Genomic DNA, 21,505 nt, shown 5'->3' with positions numbered 1-21,505 from the left:
TCCACAAACATACACTATGGGGCTGATTCATTAAAGTACGAATTATGAGAACGATTTGCGACAATTCGCATTAAATACGAAAATTTCTGATGTGCATTACGAAAATATTGTGGTTCGATCCGAAAGTTACGAAATTTTCGTATCTGAACGATCGTAAACAGCGTGAGAAACTTTCCGACTTTGATCCTTCTGTGCATGTTTTTGGAAGCCTCCCATAGGACTCAATGGCACTCTGCAGCTCCAACCTGGCCCAAGGAAAGTCACGATACCGAAGCTTGAATGAATTCTAAAACTTTTATGAAAATATTATTTTGTTGCACAAATTGTCGCAAAGTACGAAAAAGTTGTGCAAATTAACAGAAAAATCGCAGAAAACATGCACAGTTCTACAACTTAGAAAAAATACGTTTTTTTTGTATTCAGATGAATGTGCCCCTATTTACTTCACAAAGAGCTGGTGTAACCCAGTAAAGCCAATGGGGATCAGTTCTTGAGTAAAAGAATTGTGAAATGGTAGGACTATTTGGTATTCACTATACTAAATTTTTGTACAGTGCCAGGGAGACAAATAAAAAAATTGGTAGGAGTGAGCTATTCAAGTAAAAAACAAAACAAAACACGAAATGTTTTGTAAACGACGAACACTGCATATAGAGTTTTAATATTTATATGGAATTTACAGCTGCCTCAAGCAACCTTCGTTAATTTCAAATCGGGGCTTTACACCAGCGGAAAAGGCACAATTCAGCAAACCACAATCACTAGCCATTTTGTATGCACACGCCAATAGCAGAGGGCTTTTTTTTCTGTACGGTCACAACACGCTTGCGCGACTGGTGCATTGTGGGATACTGCGGCCCAGCGAGGCACCTTGTGTTACTCGTTGTTTAATGGCGGCGGGTTTCTACTCTTTGTAGCTTCCATTACCCGGCTGTTCTTCCTCGGCCTTCTTCAGCCACAAACAGGGGCAGCCCGCCCTGACACGCTAGATTACTAATTCTGTGTGTTACTTTTTTGTTTCCGTATTTAATGTGTTAAAGCAGGAGACACGGAAATGACTTCCAGCACCGATGTGATCCAGGTGACGAACGTTTCTCCCAGCGCTTCATCTGAGCAGATGAAAACCCTGTTCGGGTTCCTGGGAAAAATCGAGGAGCTCCGACTCTTTCCGCCCGAGTAAGTGCAGCGTTCGAGATAAATTCAGTGCGTGGAAGCGAGTGTTATGGCGGGCAGGCCTGCCTTGTAAGGGCCTTGGTTTGTCGTCTCACGTACACAGCAGTGTGTTACAGGCTTAGTGCTGGAATCTCCAGGCCAATAGCGCAGCGATTATAGGAAATGACTCCCCCCATTATTCTTTCTTTTTTTGGTTATAATGATAATTATTGTGCAACAGTTGATGTGTCGCAGTGTGGCACCTTGATTTAGAGAAGCAGCATGTTTGCTTTCGTTATCGCCTGCATGTGAGCTATTCCCAACGCATGCTGCTGGCTAGATTATTTCTGTTTGTTTTAGAACAGTTCTACAGCTTCAAGCAGCACAATGTGATAGAAGTTTGTAACATTCAGTCTCTGCAGGTGTGCCATTCCTGCCCTAACTGAAATGCAGGGCACACATCAAATAGCAATAATGTATGGCGGTTCGATTTCTTGTTCTGTATTCAAAAAAAGGATGTTTTCAGTATATATTCTCCTGGCACCACAGAACTAACGCATTGATGTAGGTTTTAGGCTGCCTGGTAGTGTTGTGCAACTTTACCTCTCTCTAATGATAAAGCTGCCATATCCAGCAGTGTATTATAAACAGTGCTAATAATTTATTTAGTGTTTTTCAATATCAGAACAAACCAGACAAAACAAATGAGTTGTACGATAGATACCCTGTTCTAAAAGGCTTTTCGTTTAGTTCATTAGTTTGAGCCGGGCTATTTGTCCACTCACTATATCTGACTCTGTAAACATGTGAGCAAGCTCTATAATTGTTTGTAGGAAAGGCACACTACTGTAAAACAGGGTTATGTTGTGGACATCTAATGTTGTTTTATTTATTTATTTTTTTATCTAGCTTATTGGCTGGTGGCCATGTAATTTCTGGAAGCTGTTTGGGAATTCTGATTCAGAAATTGCTGAAATTTGTTTGAATATCACTGGTTAAGAATAGAATACTTGGTTTAGAGTACTTGTGTAAATATAGTTCTGAACAAACACCAGTGCACATATATACACACACATACAGACCTAACAATACACTAACATATATAAACTATACATATCATTACCTCTACTAACTGTAGGTCTTAAGATGACAATAACCTTGGATATTATACAAGAGATCATCCAAACTATTCTTAAAGCACTAACATCACCCAGAACAGCATTTAACAATCTTTTTAATTTCCATAAAGAGCCACCAACACTTCTTCAAATGAAAGTTCTGCTCTAGTCAAAGGGCTGGCCTCTGTTGCATTGATCTTGTGGTGGGGGAAAAAACATCCCCCATTATCTGTCTAAAATGTCCTCCCATGTGCTTGTAGTTTATAGTTTGCTTTCAGATTTGTAAGTGTTGCATCATTGATTCTCTAACATTGCATATCACTAGATGTCACTATTTCCTTTTCTACAGAAACAAAATGTGTCTCTGCATACAAAGAAAGATTATACAGTTGATTTGAGTAAAATTTAACAGGGAGCTTTATAGTGTTTCCTGACAAATGTAGCAATGTGTAACAATTCGTTCTTTCTTGCAATGTGAATGAGAAAATAGCTGATTAGTGGATCAGTGGGCCTTGCATAGATATTGACAAGGCAGTTAAGGTGGCCTTACACGGGCCAATTCTAGCTGCCGATATCTGTCCCTTAGACTGATTCGGCAGCTTATTGGCCCGTGCATGGGCACTAAAGATGGGGGAGCCCGATCGATATCTGGCCCCAAATCAGCAAGATCTCGATCAGGCAGGTTTGAAAATCAGTCGGATCGGGGCTGCATCGGCTCTTATACTTATCGGATTTTGACGCTTAAATGCAGACTTTTGAGTTTCCACGCCAAAATCTACTCAGTGTAGCTCCAGGATGGTTCAACAGTGTAATTGAAACCCTGAAGCTATGGAAATACTTCAGTGGATTGGCACATTTTAGGAAACAAAATACTTGAAATCTTGCCATATGCATAATGACAGGTGGATTGAATACCTGTCACCGCACATGTAATCCGCGGGTAGGTGCCCGAATCAAGAAATTAGAAGGTCAGAAGACAATTGAACACTTCATTTTACTCAGTGCAAAATAATACATGTTCAGGTGATATTTTAAAATATAGCACATTCCAGGTTCCCATCCTCCCTGGATAAACCCTTAAAAATAAAACCATATAAGTATGGTTTATATTCTGAGCTGTACTTGGTTTTTGAGTATGATGCCATGTATCATTTGGGTGATGTTTTAGGTTTTAAGGAGGCTATGCATTGGACAGTACTCTCCGGTATCCAAATGATTGGTCCATGGGTTGAATGCTATTCTTATGTTCATTTGAATTTATAACCATTCACCAACAGGTCAGATCATCTGTGATCCAGTAAGCATATATGTCCAGATGGTCTTGCAAAGTGATCACAGTGAGCCAAGCTGGGTCATGTACTGCCAGCTGTAGATGCAGTGACACCGTTAACATGCTCAGTGCAGTCATGGTAGAAAATATTACTGCATTGCTTATATAAATTGTTTTTTTTTCCTATAGGATTTTTGACATATTTAAACAGATTCATTATTTTGAAGTACTTGATAGCTGATATTTATATTCTAGATGAATAGTCACAGGACTACTAAACCTGTTAATTTTTGCTACATGGTATGCTTACTGCATAGCTGGCTCTCTACTCCACTGATATACCAGCTCTATGCAAGCAGATTCCGAATCTTCTGACCTGGAAGTTACAGATTCCAGTAGGTAATTCTACTTTCTACATCTGGTTCAAGACCAGCCTTTTCAGGATTCTAGCATTTACAAAGCCAGTGATAAATTTGGAGGGTTGTTTCTTTGTGCAGACCTTGTGTAACAGCAATGTGTATAGCATATGTTTGCTATAGCTGCACTATGTAGAAATGATTTAACAAGCATTAAGAACTTTTAAAAATGTATTTTTTTCTCACTTAGCTTTTCTAATTATGATAGTTACTAAATATTGGGTAAACTTTAAGCAGTTCTGTTATTGTAAATGAACCCTCACTCATTTTTGTGCTACATTCTTCCCTGTCTGATGTGGTAGATTGCACAGGCTATGAACCTGCACAAGTACTGGCACAGCTGGAAAAAAAAAACAAATGGCACAATGGAAGCGGGACTTTATATTTCTGGCAATGGCACTCTGGGTGCTGTACATGGTATCACATATGCCATGCTCTGTGATGGAGGTAGAAATGTTGGGCAAAATAAATACCTTGCCCCCTTATTTAATTGAAAATCGTTTTGGTCTGCGCTTTTAACTTGATCACTTATGGGTTTATTAACATGTTGGTGTAAAAAAAAAAAAAATTGCCCATTTCTAAATGTTTGTGTGTGCGTTGCTATAAAAATCCGCTTAATTGTATTGTTCATAATACAGTGTACAATTATTATTTTTACCATATGGAATTTAAGTGTAAAGAAAGCTCTTTTTTTCCCTCTATGGGGTTTTAAGAGAAATATTTTAAAGTGAATTTTTGCCATTGTTTAGAAGGTAATTCTACATCTCATCTTATAATTATATATTTTAAAATAGGCCCCTTAATATCCTATTGTTTCCAAACAGGAAGGGAAGTACACAAAAAAATTATCTGCGAACATAGCTTGCTCAGTGTAGTGGTTCTGTCCAATTTCCTGCTTTTTTGTTTCCTCAGCTTTTCTTTTAAAGGCCATTGCAGTCCGAATGTTAAGTCTTCTATGTTAAATCTTCTTCAGCACGTGCAACAAAACATTTCCTATCTATCAAGATCAGTCCGAATCTCTACTGGTACATCGTTTGAATTGCATGAATTCACAAAATTCCAGATGTTTGGCTTGCAGAAATTCAGACTGATCTTAATCATAAAGGTGATTTCTAAAGTTTTGTCTTCTATACTGCAGGAGATCATGTGCCATTACCATAAAGAGTAGCAGCAACAAAGTTGTTGTAGATTGTGCCAAATTGTGAACAAGTGGAAACCATCTTTTGCATGGTTTACCTCCCCAGTTGTAGCCAAACAACATTTTTTGGCCAGCACTGTCGGGTATGCCATACAAATAGCATTTGACACTGTTTACAGTTCTGCAGCATTGGTGCTTGAGTTTTGTGCCTGCTGTTGTGTTTTTTTGTTTTTTTAATACAAATGTAAACTTCATCTCTTTGAGATAAGAAACTTTCTGTTAAAACTTCCATATAGTTTTTAAAAAAAAAAAGAATGTAAAACTTCACTATACCTCTCTTAACAATGGCCTTTGGTGCTCAGCCTTTGTGTGATTCTTTCTGAAAGACAGTTGAAATACAACATTTAGTTAAAGGGCACACAGACCAATGATTTATTAGAGCTTACTGTCCATCAAAAACTATCACGAACAGCCTGCATGAAGAAAAAAAACAGTTACTGATAGGTTGGTGAAGAGTAACTTCATTATTTTATAAATTGTCATTGGTTGTCTTTTTTTTTTTTTTGTAGCTACAGTTTAATTCCAATAGCACGGTTATCATGAAAGTATTTACTAACAGAATCATGAACTGTAGAAATGTATCACTTCTGTAAAATCTCAAACTGGGTAGCCTGGTATGGATATGTGTTTCTGTTGGTATGCATGTGCATCCTCCATCCATCCAATTCATTTTAATTATAAACTGATGTTTTACCTGATTCTTTCCTTTCCTTTTGTAGTGATTCTCCTTTGCCTGTAACATCTCGTGTCTGTTTTGTAAAGTTCCAAGATCCAGACTCAGCAGTGGTTGCACAGCATCTGACTAATACAGTGTTCGTTGACAGAGCCTTGATAGTCGTTCCATATGCAGAAGGTTTGTACCTGCTTAAGTTAACTATATCACTGCTGGGAAGGGGGATTTTATTGGTCCATACTTTAAGTGAGCACAGTCTGCATGCTACTGTTTTTTATTTTTTTTCTTTTTTTTTCTTTTGTATGGAATATCCCTGGTATACTGAGCATTCCCTGTTGCAAACACACTAAAGCTTTGATTACCTTTAGGGCTTATCTTAATTTATGCTGGACCATTGGCATGTTTTTTTACTTATGTATTCTATACAATGCTATATAATATCCAGACATTGTAAATTTTCAATATTTCTGCCATGGTGTTCTTTTTCCAGTGCAGCAGCTTGTCCCAATCCATTTCCATTGTATTTGTGGGAGAACTTTGGTAACCCTAATAAAGACCTTGAATGATATTCTGGTAATGCTAAGTCTACCATGGATTGATTGTGGTCTGTCAAAAAACTTTCAGAAGGGTCTGGATGGGAGCTGGGCATTTAAGTTTTTTCTTTCCCTCTCACATTTGTATCCTTCTGTACCTCAAAATACTTGCTAAATAATGAAATCTTCTCTCTGTTATTTGTGTGTGTGATTTTTGTAGTGGAGAAGGCATTTGCAAAGCCCTTCCTGATGACAGAAAAACTGGGTCCTCTGCTGCTTCAGGGGATTCTAGACATTAACTAGACGGCAGCAAGCTCTCGCATCCCCAAGTGTTATTCGTGGTGTAACTACTTATTAACAATATTTTCTTTCCTTAGATATAAGTGTATGACTCTCTTACTCCAGCATAGGCCTTTGCTTGGTTGCATTGGAAAAACTGCATCCTTGAGTGTAGTCCTTTGTAATGTTACAGTTGGATAACTGTATTTGATAAATTAGGTACTTGTGCTCTTATTGTAACAATCCTTACATTAAATCCCTGTGCTTGAAAATGATTCAAGCCCTTTAAAATGTCCTATAGCCATTGTTAGAATGGCAAAATCTCTTAATTAATCTGAAGGCATTTTTAGACATTTACATACACTGTATGCCCACAATTTTTATCCTGAAATCCTAATGTACAGTTTGTGCACTACACTGTATGTTACCTTTTCCCTTGTGTTACGGGAATATTTAGAGACCATATGCCTGTTGCATATCTTTACCTAGCTTCTATAAACGATAGTAAACATTGAATCTATATGGCTATTTCTGCCATTAAAGTTATGTCAGTGTTATCTCCTGTCATTTTTTATTGCATAGTAAGGTATGTGGTGTTTGGTGACTGAGTACACTGCCGACGTTAAAAATTGCAGAGATCAGGCAAAGGTAGACAACTAAAACAATGCACGCCACCTTACAGCTTTCTAACAAAAGTGAACATGACACTGCCCAATCAGGGAATTTGAGTAAGCCACAATTAAGTAAGAAATCTTGTCCTGTTTTTTCAAAACCAATATAGTCCTTTATTTTCTGTGTAAAACTTGCTTTTAATGCAAGGATTATAGAAAGAATGATTCTTTTTCATAAAAGGTTCATCTTCTATTCAGTACTTCATTCTTGTAAGTAATCTTATAAAAAAAAAAAAAGTCAGACGTGTTTGCCATGTATAAAGTTACTATGTGCTATTAGGTTGCACTTCTCTTCTTAAACATTTTCTAAAATGAGACTGAAAGCCCACATTCAGTACATGAATGATTAGAAACTGCAGAACAATCATGGTTGAATGAACACTAAAAATATTGTGGTATAAATAGTTCTAAACTGGCATGTTCTTCGTGATCCATCCACCTCTACAACTGTACCAAATATGTTTGTAAGGCTGTTCACCTCAGTAACTGTGGCACAGTGAGTTTTAACAAAGTTTCTATAAAATAGCAATTTTTGTTTAAAAAGGCAGTTTGATAATTAAGAACTTAGACTTTTAAAGGACTTGCAACACCAAACATGAAAGGGGTTTTTGTGCATTTAAATAAAATGTTACCTTTTACTGGCATGTTTCAGAGGCTTAGGGGCAGATTTAGTAATCCACGAACGGTCCGAATGCGTTTTTTCGTAATGATCGGTATTTTTGTGACTTTTTCGTATATTTTCCGCGACTTTTTCGTCGCCGTTGCGAAAAAATTGGATTGGTTTTTCCTCCGTTTACAATCACTCAATACGAAATAGTTTACAATCACTCAATACGAAATAGTTGAGCAAATTACGATAAAGTCGTGACGACGACGAAAAGACGGCAAAATTTTCGTTTCCAATCCGAATTTTTCCCTTTCAGGATTCGTGGATTAGTAAATCTCCCCCATAGAATTTATATAAATAGGCTCTTGTGTAGCCATAGGGGCAGTCATTTGTGCAGTAGAGCAAATGGTTCCAAACAAATAACAGATGAACTCTTTATAATACCATGATTTTTTATTTAACCAGCAGATAAACTGGTCAAATGTCTGAAAACATTTCTCATATAAAATAGGACACTTTCAAGAAATTTGAAGCTTTTCGTAACTACTGACTGGCCAGATTCAAATGTTATATTTAAAATAAAAATTCTCTATGGTCTTTTAAAATATTTTTTCCATTGAGCGAAGAATATATTATATTAGTTTTTTTTGAGGCTGTTGGAAAAGTTTTTCCAAAGCCAGTTTTACCCTTTTATTAAGGGCATATGCTGTACAGAGTAATATCTTTCTAATGCTGTATTTGCACATGCAATACAGTGCTTGCACTTATCAGTTAATTATTAGGAACATGGAGGAAATTAAATAGTATTTTACCTATTTTATGTTTATTTCATACTGCTAACATATTTAATCCACAAAATGTGGTAGTTTGCTGTGACATTTTTATTTTCTTTGCCAGAGGGCCTGTATCTACTGTACAGAGGTTAAGTATGGTATAGATTTAGATAACAGAATGTATGCTTTTTCTAAGTAGCTCCAATAATTAAGCAATAATAACATTCCTTAGTGTGTGTGTGTGTATACATAGTTTAAATGAGAGCTACATATCTTCAGGGGATAATGTAATACCAAAATAAAATGCCCTAATATTAGTTGTGACTAGAGTTTGATAATTGATCTATATTATATTTATCCCTGTATGGTGATAAACAAGCAGTTTAGTGAGTTGCCAATATTTATTAAACATTTCTACTGAAAGAGCATTTTGATAAATGCAGTGGTACAGTGTATGGGGGACCAAGAATTTTACAAACTGTGCAGTGGCCTCAACTCTGCAGCAAAAGGTTGGGATTTCTGCAGCTAATTGTAAACCCCACAAAAAGTAATGTGTTGTTAAATCACTTTACTCCTGATAAGTATAGACACCTGTTCTTTGTTACTTGTCTCCTATTTTTAAGTTCCTATAGAAGAGGCATGAGTGACATGCTGATTTATGTAGCCCAGTGGTAATCTGTAGGTAGTATCAGAGCTATAACATAGCTTGATGTGCAACTGCTAATCCATGGGCCTCCAGTTTAACAACTGAGTTAGCCCAGAGTTCAGAATCAAACTCCTAGAAAGATTTACCAACTATAGTATTTTAGAATGAAGGCAAACTACTTTCATTTTGCTACATTTTGCTCTTCACTAAATGGGCTGTACTATTGTCAGTGTGTTTTTTTCCCCCTTTCTTTACGAATTGAGTGGCTTTAGATTTTTAATACTGGCAGTACATAAGAGTAGACAAATATTTTTTAAGAATAGTTGTGATGCCTAATTTATAAGCTGGGTTGAATAAATAATGTTTTTTGTCTTAACACATTCATGCATTCTTTCTAACAAAGCAACAGTGGAGAATTAAAGAACTTAATGCATGAAATGAAGTGTATGTGATGAGAGTCCGCATTGGTCTCTCTTTTTTTTTTTTTTTTTACTCTTATTTACTGTAGAATATTAACTGATTAAGATCAGTTTAGTTAGCATATCAGATGCATAATTTACAATAAGAGCAGTCTCATGGTTCACATACATAATTTGGCTAGAATTAACATTCTCCAGTTTATATGTATCGTACCACACACACACACAAGGTGTAATATGCAGTGTTGGGTAATCCATGTATTAAACCCCACAATTACAATATTCAACCCTGATTAAAAGAAATCTACAGTTTGATATCTTACAAGATAACCCTGCAGTTAATGTAAATTTGTTTAATATCTGCAGCAATCAAAGTAGGTGGAAGGATCCATTACCTTTATTTAACAGTGGTTTTTCTTTTTTGTTGTTGTGTTTTACAGTTCTTTTCCCTGGTTCAGCCTGAACTATATACCAGGCCCTGCTGAAAATACCACTCAACAGTTTTCTTCTGCAGCTTATCCAGTTTCTCTTAAGTGCCCTGTACATTTTGTATGTTTTATGATGACATGCAGTGTCTTTATGTGCATTCAAGGCAAATTACTGGTATTTAAAAGAAAAAAAATCTCTAGTTTGTTTTTTGTTTTCTTTCTTGATTTCTCCATTCTGATTTTGGGGGTATGGGCACACAGATGAAATAGCTTTTGCCTTAGTAGTGTTTTTGTTTTATATTATTTGATGCCGAATTTAGATTTTTTATGTTAAGTGTAGCCATATGCCTAATTTACCTCAAGTGGCTGTAGCTGATCATGCCTGGTCTGTTTGCAATGGTAATACACTGGGTTGTGTTATGACCCATCACAAATTATAAATCTCTGCTGATAAGGTAAGGAACATGGCATGGTACATCCAGAAAGCAGAAACATGTCAGAAAAGGCCTATGCAAACAGAAAACATTTTTACAACTACCTTGTAAGATTTTGTGGTAGGTGTTCAAAATAGAAAACTGTTCCATCTTATTAATCCCTAAATCAAACTTTTTTGTCTTGTGTATCTTGATTTTTCTGTGTGCTTTATAGTGAAGCAGCCGACACGAGTCGTTGTTCATAAAACAGCTTTTGAAAGTTGAGAGCACACCCCTGGAGAACCGACTGTGCTTGCTTACGTTTGGTTCATGACTTAAAATTCGAGTACAGGTGATAAAATCTCGGCAGTGTTAACACAAAAAGTAGTGTATATTGTGCAGTTTTTTTTCTACCCTAGATCAATTAACCAAATTGTTATTAAAAGAAAACAAAGGGATAAGTCAGAATTACTGGCTTAGAATTAAAAGTTAACTGTATATAGTGCTAGAAGCTGGCAGCCAAATATGTGCTTCCAGCAAGCTCAACTGATAGAGCAGGGAGACCGTGTCTGCAAATTGTTTGTTTTAACGTCACAAAACAGTGCATCTAATACTTGGTGGTTTTTCTGCAGGAATAATTCCTGATGAGGCCAAAGCCCTGTCATTGGTGGCGCCAGCTAATGCAGTTGCAGGCTTACTGCCCGGAGGAGGGCTTCTTCCCACTCCTAATCCACTCAGTCAGGTATGTATTACACGTTTTTATGATTTTACAACTTAAAATCAATTATAAGGGTGATAGCAGATGGGAGGTTTTGTCAACAGTGCTTAATGTTCCTTCTGCCAGGGCCCTAAGTTTAACGATAGCCACTTAGCCAAGATATAGACACGTCCAAACATACACATGGAGCAAGAGCAGCTGCAGGGTTTAGAATATGAATTCTGAGTCTGTTGTCCTCCATAAACTGATTAGGCTGTGATTTGTGTCTGTGTTGAGGTGTAGCGGAACATACATGTTTAAAAGAGATCTAACTTTTGATAAAGTAGGGTAGAATGCCGCACGCGTCTAGTATTGTTTTGGAGTTCTGATCCAACCAGAGGCTTTTAGCTGAGTAGATTTAAAGGTACAGTATACACCTAAAAAAACACCTTTGCTAAACATTAACTCAATAAATAAAAAGTGCTTGTGTTGAAATCGCATCCTGCCTATTGTTTTAATTTAAAAAAAAAATCCATATTTTCATATTTGTCACATAAAGCACTAATTTGTATAAACAGGGCAATTTGTTCAGCGGTCCCTATTAAACAAACCAGCACCTCCCTTCTCTAAGCTGTAGACATTTAACAGCTTATTATCAAGGGCTTCTTGGTGGACTGTTAATTCATTGTATCGGTTTCTCTGAAGTTCTCCTGCATCAGAAAGTTACAGGAAGTGCTAAAGTGAAACTGCCTTCATTTTTGTGTTTAGTGCCAGAAATGACAGAAACCATAGATATTATTTAATAAAGTTGAAACCCCATTTATGTGTTTCGGGGGATTGAAATATCAGGGAGATACACTATACATTATATGTTGGTGTGTAAAAATGAGGGAACTATGTAATAGTTATATCTAAACAGTATTTATTGATATTTGTATTTTGTAAAAGAAGATCTATACAATGGTAAAGTTGTGGACATGTGATAATTGTAGGACGTTTTTGCAATTGCACTGACAATTTATACTTATTACCTCACAGAACTCCTAAATTGCTTTAAGAAAAAACTAGATTGTTCTCAACTTGCAAACATAAAGACCAGACATTTTGTTGCTGCTCATATCAAGGCAGAATCCTTTATTCTAGAGGGTGTGTTGTCCCCACAGCTTTATCTCCTCCATTGTGGGTGACAAAAACCATCAGAAATTCTATGAACAAAAGGCAATGCGACTCACTGGTGTTAAAACATCTGAATTATTTAACTGTCAGAAAATGCATTTTCTGTTGGTTACATTTTAGCGTCAAAAATTCACACTGCCTTCTATTCAGAGCAGTTTTCTGATGTTTTATTGACCACAATGGAGCAAATTTAATGGCAGGGATATATTAAATGTGCCATTCCTCTAAAAGACCAAGCCTACTTGCGTTTTGTTACAGGGAAACATTCAGCTTCCAAGTGCCTCTTATGTACAGGACTGTCCTTAAGGGGGCATGGGCCAGGATCTTTCATTTTAATTATCAGGTCAAACACGCCCTCCTGTATATATCCAAACAAATATGTTGTTCATACTATTTTTTGACAAGATAGGGTGGTTGTCGTTTTCATATTACTGCTTTCAGTACAACCTTTTTACCTTCTCTATAGGTTGAAGTGAAACTGTGGCCTCATTGAAAAGTGCTTGACAAATGGTAGAATCTATTATTTTGGCACCAGCACTTCTCAAACAGTGTACTGTATAGGCTATATAAACAGTGATTTTCATAATTGGAATAGTTAACTGTTTGTAGTTGTATACCTAGGGGCTGATTTACTAATCCACGAATCCGAATGGGAAAAATTTGGATTGGAAAACGAACATTTTGCGACTTTTTCGTATTTTTTGCGACTTTTTCGTAGCCGTTACGACTTGCGCTTATTGTCGCGACTTTTTCATAGCCATTACAAATTTCGTGAATTGTCGCAACTTTTTCATAGCCATTATGACTTTTGTGAATTGTCGCGACTTTTTCATAGCCGTTACGACTTTCGCGAATTGTCGCGACTTTTTCGTATTGAGCGCTCGAAAAAGTCGCAAAATACCATTCATTACGAAAAAAACGCATTCGGACGCTTTTCGGACGTTCGTGGATTAGTAAATGTTCCCCCTAGTGTTTGAGGCATTGCAGCCAAATGTCTGTCATGGCCCTTGCAACATTTGAAATTGCTATTTAGGCATATACTAAAACATACAAGAAGTTTACTTTGTATTAACTTCTAAAATTGCCTGCATTGGAGTTGTATATCCATTTTTAGTTTCTAACTGCGCGCTAGATCAGTTTGACTTCTAAGTGTATCCTTCTATTGTTGTACACAAAATCTTGCTAAGCCAAAATAAGCAATTGTGAGAAATATATTTTCTGTATAGCTATGTGTTGAACATTTTTACTTTTTTCCCCACATAGATTGGTGCTGTCCCACTTGCTGCATTGGGAGCCCCTACACTTGATCCAACTCTTGCAGCCCTCACTCTTCCTGGAGCAAACTTAAATTCACAGGTACCTCCTGTTTATAATCTGCTTATTTACTAGGTGGATGTTTGCATGCATGGCTATTTACCTTGCTTGTGTTTCAAATGAAAGCATCCCTTTTGTCTTGAGAACCTCATGTGTGACTCTGTCTCTGTAACTTATTACAGTTTATATAGATTTGTTTAAGGTATTTAAAATCAAAACAGCAAATGTAGAGTGGGCAGAGGAATGCTGAAAACTTTTGCAGGTATTTCTTAAATGGTGCAAAATTATTAATGCAGGTAAATTTGGTGATAAGTTTGTGTGGGGAACCCAAAAATTGATTGTGTTTTTGACTATATAGATCCCCTTTAAACATATCCATTCATATGTAAGATATGTCATATGTAATGTTTTAATCTTCTAAGCTTGTGTATTTTCTTTCAGTCTCTGGCAGCAGATCAGCTTTTAAAGCTTATGAGCACCGTTGATCCAAAGTAAGTTTCCCTAATTCTATTTATTTGTAGGTTTTTTTGTTTTGTTTTTTGGTAGCTTCTCAAGTAGCTCTCTACCCAACTATAGTTTGTAATTTTTAATGGTTACACCCTGTAACACATGGTATTTCCATAATCCAGTTAGCATATCTATAACCAAAATACATCTTTGATCATGGCAACTGCTTATGCTTATCATAACTGACTGCTTATGGCAAATCATTCTGGGCCTCTCAATTCTTTTGAATTTTCACTCAAAAATGGTGAGAGAACTGGTATGACTAGCCCTAATTGTTATAACTTCTGAAATATCTTTACGTTATTTGCAACATGGTAATTCATGTGTGACAATATCCAAATCTGCTACATGCAGCATCCAAAAGGCTACACGCACACAAGCTTTTCATAGTGGAGTTTCTATGGTCCCTTGGTTTGGTGTTTACTAATAGAAAAATGTATTTTGCAGGTTAAATCATGTAACAGCAGGGCTGGTGTCACCAAGTCTGAAATCTGATACGTCTAGCAAAGACATTGAGGAAGCTATGAAGCGGGTCAGAGAGGCACAGTCCTTGATTTCTGCTGCAATTGAGCCAGGTAAGTTAAATGTGTTTGGATTTTTTTCAAGATATAGTAGGCATAATTCAGTGACACCCAGAAGTAGCTTATGGTTGTGGGAGGGCAGTAAGGCATACTGTCCTTTTTTGCATGCATAAAATGCAGGACAGCTCAATTTGTTGAATATTTTTGCTTTCAGTGCTAGATAAGTACTGGTGAGTTGCTAGAGCAAATGTTAATGACATTAGCAAAATCAAAATCAGTTAGAATCCATAGTAGAAGTTAAGAACATGCTTAAAATCGGTGCATTACTTTGACATACAAGGCAAGACAGACGAGTTTAGTGCAGTCATCAGGGATGTTTTTGTCTGGCTGTTATGATGCACTTAAGAGAGTAGTCCGGCATAACTGATAGTCAGTGGTTTGTTTAGCAGTAAAAGTCTTCTACATGATTTCATTCACTTTGTTCTCAACAAGCAGAGAAATACATGAGAAACATGCTAAAAGAAGCCAACAAGGTTGGGTACTTGTTTCACATGGTAAATGGTTCTGGCTGCTCTAAAATGGATGTGACCCATGGTTAAAGGAACAGTAACACCAAAAAATGAAACCGCTTTAAAGTAAAAAAAATATAATGCACTGTTGCACTGCACTGGTAAAACTGGTGTGTTTGCTACAGTAACACTACTATAATTTATATAATAAGCTGCTGTGTAGCCCCGGGGGCAGCCATTCAAGCTGGAAAAAAGGCACAGGTTACATAGCAGATAACAGATAAGTTCTGTAGAATACAATAGTGTTTTATCTGTTATCTGCTATGTGCCTGTGCCTTTTCTCCTTTGAATGGCTGCCTCCTTGGCTGCATAGCAGCTTATTTATATAAATTATAGTAGACTTTCTGAAGTAAACACACAACTTTTACCAGTGCAGGGCAGCAGCACATTATATTTGTTACTTTTATACACTTTCATTTTTTGGTGTTACTGTTCCTTTAAGGCAGTTCTGTCCATGTAGAAGTGGTATGTTGCGTATTATTGTAAGGCAAATGTGGTCAATACATTACATAGCTTCATGAAAATTTTAACCAAGAGTTAATAATGCCTATATAAAGCGGAAAATTTGTTTAGGCAGATTTAGCTTATAACAAGGCAAAAGATACGTAAATATTCCCAGTATTCTTTTTTGTATAGTATACAAAATACTATGTTATTAATCTTCCCTAATATCAAATCACAATTGGCTCTCCTATAACACTGTGTAAATAGCTTTATATTGGAGCTTTGTCTGGTAGCTTTTAAGGCCCATACAGTTTCTGTTAAGGAGTATGGTTTGCATGAGGTATAGGGCTGGGGCTTTACACAGTGGCTTCCTATTAGTTATCATTTTGGACAATAAATTGGTGGTGGTAACCATATTGAAAGTTATCTACATTTTTTCCCCAGATAAAAAGGATGAAAAAAGCAAGAAGCATTCAAGATCACGATCCCACTCAAGACGTAGGAGAACACCTTCATCTTCCAGACACAGGTGTGATATTAAAGCATTTTGGGTTTCCTGCATTTTAAAATTTACAATAGTGAAAAAAAAAAAAATAAATAAAAAAAAATTAAATAAATATATATATATATATATATATATATATATATATATATATATATATATATATATATATATATATATATATATATATATATATATATATATATATATATATATATATATATATATATATATATATATACACACATACACTCTCTCTGTACTATATTGATTTATCAAGCTCTGGCACCAAGGTCTAGCAACTTTCTCTAGGAGTGCTCCCCATTCTGGACTCTATATAATATTTTTTTTCAGCAAATTTTTGGATACTTAATTAGAATGTATACTTCATATGCATATGTTAGTAATCATATACTATTATGTTATAGTGGTAGTATAACATTAAGAAAGGCCTAGAATAGTACATTCTGGAGTCTAGACCTGCTCTAATTTATGTACATTTGTCTTTTGATTAATTGTGACCTCTGTTGGCAGTGGTTACATTTGGTGCAATAAAGTAATTTTAGTCAAGTTAATTTATGTAGTAAATAAACAGGGAAAGTGAGGAATGAAGGGAAGAGGTCAGTCCAAAATAAAAAACTGTCTAGTTGTATGTTTAGTTATATTTTTTAAATGCAGATTAGCATGTTTATAACTATCTTATTTCACATAGAAAAAGCACAAGCTTGCTGTCATTAACTGAATTATTTGTAAAGCCCTGGCATGTGATAGTGTAAAAATCACAATTTTAGATCACTAGTTTTTATGCTAGGCTTCTACTTAACAGCGACCCCATCCATATATCACTTTTTATCTCAGCTGTTTTTACATGTGGAGAGCAGTGTAAAAGCATCAACAAAAATTCATAAGCTACTTTTGTTCAGTGTCTTTGTAAATATGTCCCTAATAGTTTCAGACCCAGACATTACGGCTTTGCTTAAGATAGTTACTATGTTTGAAGGAACTTGCCATTTTTATGACTTCCAAACCTCTCTTGGGCTCCTCAGACTTTGTGTGTAATGTTAACATTTTAATTATGAAGTGTTAGTATGGATGTGCTGTTTAACAGATAAATGGACTACTACTTGTGGCCAGCATTGATCGACTGCAGTATACACTGTTATGTAGTATTGTCATGTTTGAGCTCAATCAATTCTAAGTACACAGAAAATGTAACATTTTTTGTGATGTTTAAATACACATTATATGTTTCAAGCTTTTATAAATGACTTCTCTTGTTAATACTGATAGACGTTCCAGAAGCAGATCAAGAAGGAGGTCACACTCAAAGTCTAGAAGTAGGCGACGGTCCAAGAGCCCTAGAAGGAGAAGATCTCATTCAAGAGAGAGGAGTCGACGTTCAAGAAGCACATCTAAACCCAGGTTTTTTTTTTTGTTTTTTTTTACCTACCATAACTGTAACACCAAAAAATGTCCTGTACTGGTTGTGTGTGACTTTTACCAGTACAGGGCAACAGTACATAACATTTTAATTACTTTGATATACATCACTCAGTTTATGGTGTTACTGTTTCTTTTTCTGTTTAACTATGGTTCATATTATATTTTCCATGTGTTTGTAGCTTCTTTAAATCTATTACTTGTTTTTTTTAGAGAGAAAAAAAGAGAAGAAAAAGAAAAAAAGCGTTCTAAAACCCCGCCTAAAAGCTACAGCACAACCAGGCGATCTAGAAGCACAAGCAGGTACAGATTGATTTGCAAGAAAGCCTTTAGCTACTGTAATACTGTTAATGTATTAAAACATTATTATTTAAAACATTTTTTTTTATAATTTACCAAACCTTTTATCAACGCAAGCAAGATTTCTTTAAAATCTTGCAAGTCCATATCTTTGTTGTGTAACAAATTATATCATGGGCCTTCAGCTTTATGGAAAAACATGCTTGCTACCAGAAGTATTTGACACAAAACAGCATGCACTCGTCGGACTCCAGGACAGCGGATAAACAAAAGTGCTTTCTTGAAAGATAAAAACCTAACGCGTTTCGTGTGACTGCACACATATTCATAGGTTCATAGAATGACAATTCAGGGTTTAAAAGGCGTACACAGGTAGCATATTTAGAAATATTTGGACTACTTTTATAACCCACCTAATTTTAGTTCCTTTATTTTTTTTGTTGTCCTGTTTGGATTGTAGAATTTAACCCCAATTAGTTTAGTATAAAAATATCTAGTGTTTTACTTTATTCTTATATATTCTGTGGTTTAGGAAAATAATTGAAAGTATTATTTTCTATTTCATAGAGATAAGAGGCGCAGGAAGAGCCGCAGTGGGTCACGGTCTCCCAAAAAACTAAGATCTCCAAAGAGGAAACCTTCTCGATCACCATCTCCTAGAAGGTATTAAGAATATTGGAATTTATCTGAATTATTGTTTGTAAAATTCCTCACTGAAAATATACACTAGACCTTCTGGGTACTTTCATAGTATTCAATGTTATACAGGATAGGCCACTTATTATAAATACCCTTTGAAGAATCAGTGACTACAGCAAGGTTCATGAGGGGCCTGCATACATTCAAATAACCCCACTGCTTAGATCTGTTGCTTGTTAGTCTGCCTGAACCCCATGGCCAGCATGGTTGATGCTTCTAGCATTTTTGTACTACAACCTAGTGTATGTGCTATGTATGGGGTTATATGCCTCATCATGAAAAGCATTATATGTAACCCTAGTCAGAGTAAAAACTTTGCAAGATTTATCTTGAACAACGGCTATCTGTTACCCTGTAAGAACTGAAAGCTAATGGCTGCTGACGTTTTAATCCAAAGACTGACCACAAATATAAAGGTAATTATAATGGTCTTTGCACTATCTTTATGAAGAAACAGCATTAGCAATTAGTAGTAGTCATTTTATTTAGCTTTTGCTCTCTTGTATAAAATTTCAGTTGTAGCAAACAAGCAGCAGATGAATTATAGATTGAAATATTTATGGAAGAGCAGAACAAATATTACTAATAAAGACCTATCTTAACAATATTGCACCTTGAGTGCTGGTATCTCTCAGCCAGACTTTGTATTGACAACATATATTTTGAATTTTAGGCATAAAAAGGAAAAGAAGAAGGATAAGGATCGAGAGAAGAATCGCGATGAAAGAGAAAGATCAAGTAGTAAGAAAAAGAAGAGTAAAGATAAGGAGAAGGAGCGTGAGAGGAGGTCTGAAAGCGAGAAAGATGTAAAAGTAAGTGTTAAAATTGGGTAACATTAACACGCCTATTACCTTACCTTGAGGTTGCATGCTTTATAAATGGATGCTTTACCTCCTTTGTCTTTTGCCTGAGCAGCAGGTAACACGTGACTACGATGAAGAGGAACAAGGATATGACAGCGAGAAAGAAAAACGGGAAGAATACATGGTTCCAGAAGCAAGCCCACCAGCACAGAGTGAAACAACTGAAAGGCCAATAGCAGATTCAGCAAAAGACTCAAAAATTAATGGGGATGACCATCATGAGGAGGATATGGATATGAGTGATTGAGCGTCTTAACTGTGACCCTTAGTGAAAATGTGAGGTGGTGTTATTCATATGTATATCTTTTGATTTTCTATTTAAAATATTTCTTATAATTTTGTCGTATATAAAACTGAGCTATAAGTGAATGTATCCAACCTAACACATTAACGTCCTGGCTGAAAAGTTTGTGGAAGTGGAATACAAGTCCTGTATGGTCAAACTGGATTGTTAGCAAACAGTTCGTCCTGGTGTGATGTGACTTTTCAAATATGCTGCATGCGTCTACACCTCGCATGGGTTATCTGGTTTGCTATATAGTTCTTCATTTACCATATGTAGAATCTGGTTCATTGAATAAATGGTCTATATAGAAAATGAACTGAATACATGTTAGTTTGGCATACACATCATAGATGTAAAAAAAAAATGAACTGAAGTCAATTGGAAGATGCACATTGTATGTTCACATCTTTCTGGTGTAAGTAGACTTAGTCCCACAACTGAATATTTTGTGGGTTTTGTTTTGCTTTAAGAGGCTTAAATAAAAATGTACTAACCCTTTTCTGAAGGCTGTTATCAAGCAATTTTTTGGATGTCCAGTGATCTGAATTCAATATTAACGTAGAATGTTTTTACACCCCTCCTCCTTTTTTGTTTTTCTTGCCCATCTGTATCTTAAACTGGCAATGCATTTTTAATCTGATGCTTATTTTCTATGGTAGCAGTTTTGATTTGTTCACGGTCAGTGTGGCAGCAGCCTGATAGTGCTTGTATGCTGTTATACACTCAGTAGAAAGGTTTTTGTTTTTGCATTTTTTTTTTTTGTTTCAGAATCTTGAAAGCTTCAGTTTTGTTAATTACCAAAAGCAAATGTAGGTTGCAATCTGTGCCATGTTGATGTACAGTTCCTGAAATTTTGTTTTACAAGAAACTTTGATAATAAAATTTCTAAAAAAAAAAAAATTGTGAAACTGTTTTTTGATAACAAAGAAGTGTTTTGTCATTGGCATATGTCTTTTTAAAAAATTTTTTTTTATGGTATTTGTTTAAAGGGGGGGTATTATGAAGGAATTGTAACTAAATTAACCAAAAAATTCTCTACCCTTCTCCAATCTTGCGTAAAGTTTTATATTCAATGTTTTATCAAAAATACTGTTCTAAAACTTCCGATTGTAAGCCTTTCTAATTTCCCCTCTGCAGCAAATTAGAGAGGCTTCAGATAGGGTTTTTTTGCCTTCCTCTGGATCAACTAGCAGGCAGGTTATATATAGGCATAATGGTTGAACGTGATGGATGTAGGTCTTTTTTCAACCTAACTTACTATGTAAACCGCCTTCTCAATAAGGGTGACATGCACTTTGGCTAGGAGATGTGGAGCACTGCACCTTGGATCTAGAAAGTGCAAGGTTTAGTGCTCCACATCTCCTATCCAGACATCTATACTGGAAGTTATTTCTTGTGGTTTTACAGAGGAATAAGCTTTTTGTGTTATTCCTCAACTTGATTTCTCTGGAAGAGCTGCAAGTAGTAAAGGCAGCACACAGGTCAGCCATAAATCTAAAAACCGCAGAAGACCACATAAAGTTAGCACCTGGATTTCTTTACGGCTCACTGCTCTTAAAGATATAAATTACACAGAGGGAGTAATAACTGC

General features: G+C 35.9%; 1 protein-coding gene across 4 annotated transcripts; it reads left to right on the top strand.

Moving 5' to 3' along the window:
* Positions 1–799: 799 nt before the first annotated feature.
* On the top strand, positions 800–20,814 carry srsf11 (serine/arginine-rich splicing factor 11). Of its 4 annotated transcripts, none has more exons than NM_001364795.1 (12): positions 800–1,176; positions 5,874–6,007; positions 11,229–11,338; positions 13,733–13,825; positions 14,225–14,274; positions 14,738–14,865; positions 16,269–16,353; positions 17,617–17,748; positions 17,980–18,069; positions 18,634–18,729; positions 19,439–19,577; positions 19,681–20,814. In NM_001364795.1, exons 1-12 carry the CDS (start codon positions 1,055–1,057, stop codon positions 19,873–19,875), a joined length of 1,374 nt encoding a protein of 457 aa, NP_001351724.1. In that variant the 5' UTR covers positions 800–1,054; the 3' UTR covers positions 19,876–20,814. The 4 variants fall into 4 exon arrangements, with proteins under 4 accessions (NP_001351724.1, XP_004913981.1, XP_004913979.1 ...); XM_004913924.4 differs by adding an exon at positions 10,832–10,948 and having other exon boundaries at positions 807–1,176; positions 17,617–18,069; XM_004913922.4 differs by having other exon boundaries at positions 809–1,176; positions 17,617–18,069.
* Positions 20,815–21,505: the final 691 nt, after the last annotated feature.

The sequence above is a fragment of the Xenopus tropicalis genome, chromosome 4 (assembly GCF_000004195.4).
Source record: "Xenopus tropicalis strain Nigerian chromosome 4, UCB_Xtro_10.0, whole genome shotgun sequence".
NCBI classification, from domain to species: Eukaryota; Metazoa; Chordata; class Amphibia; order Anura; family Pipidae; genus Xenopus; species Xenopus tropicalis.
This window is presented reverse-complemented; position numbering and strand designations above follow the sequence as displayed.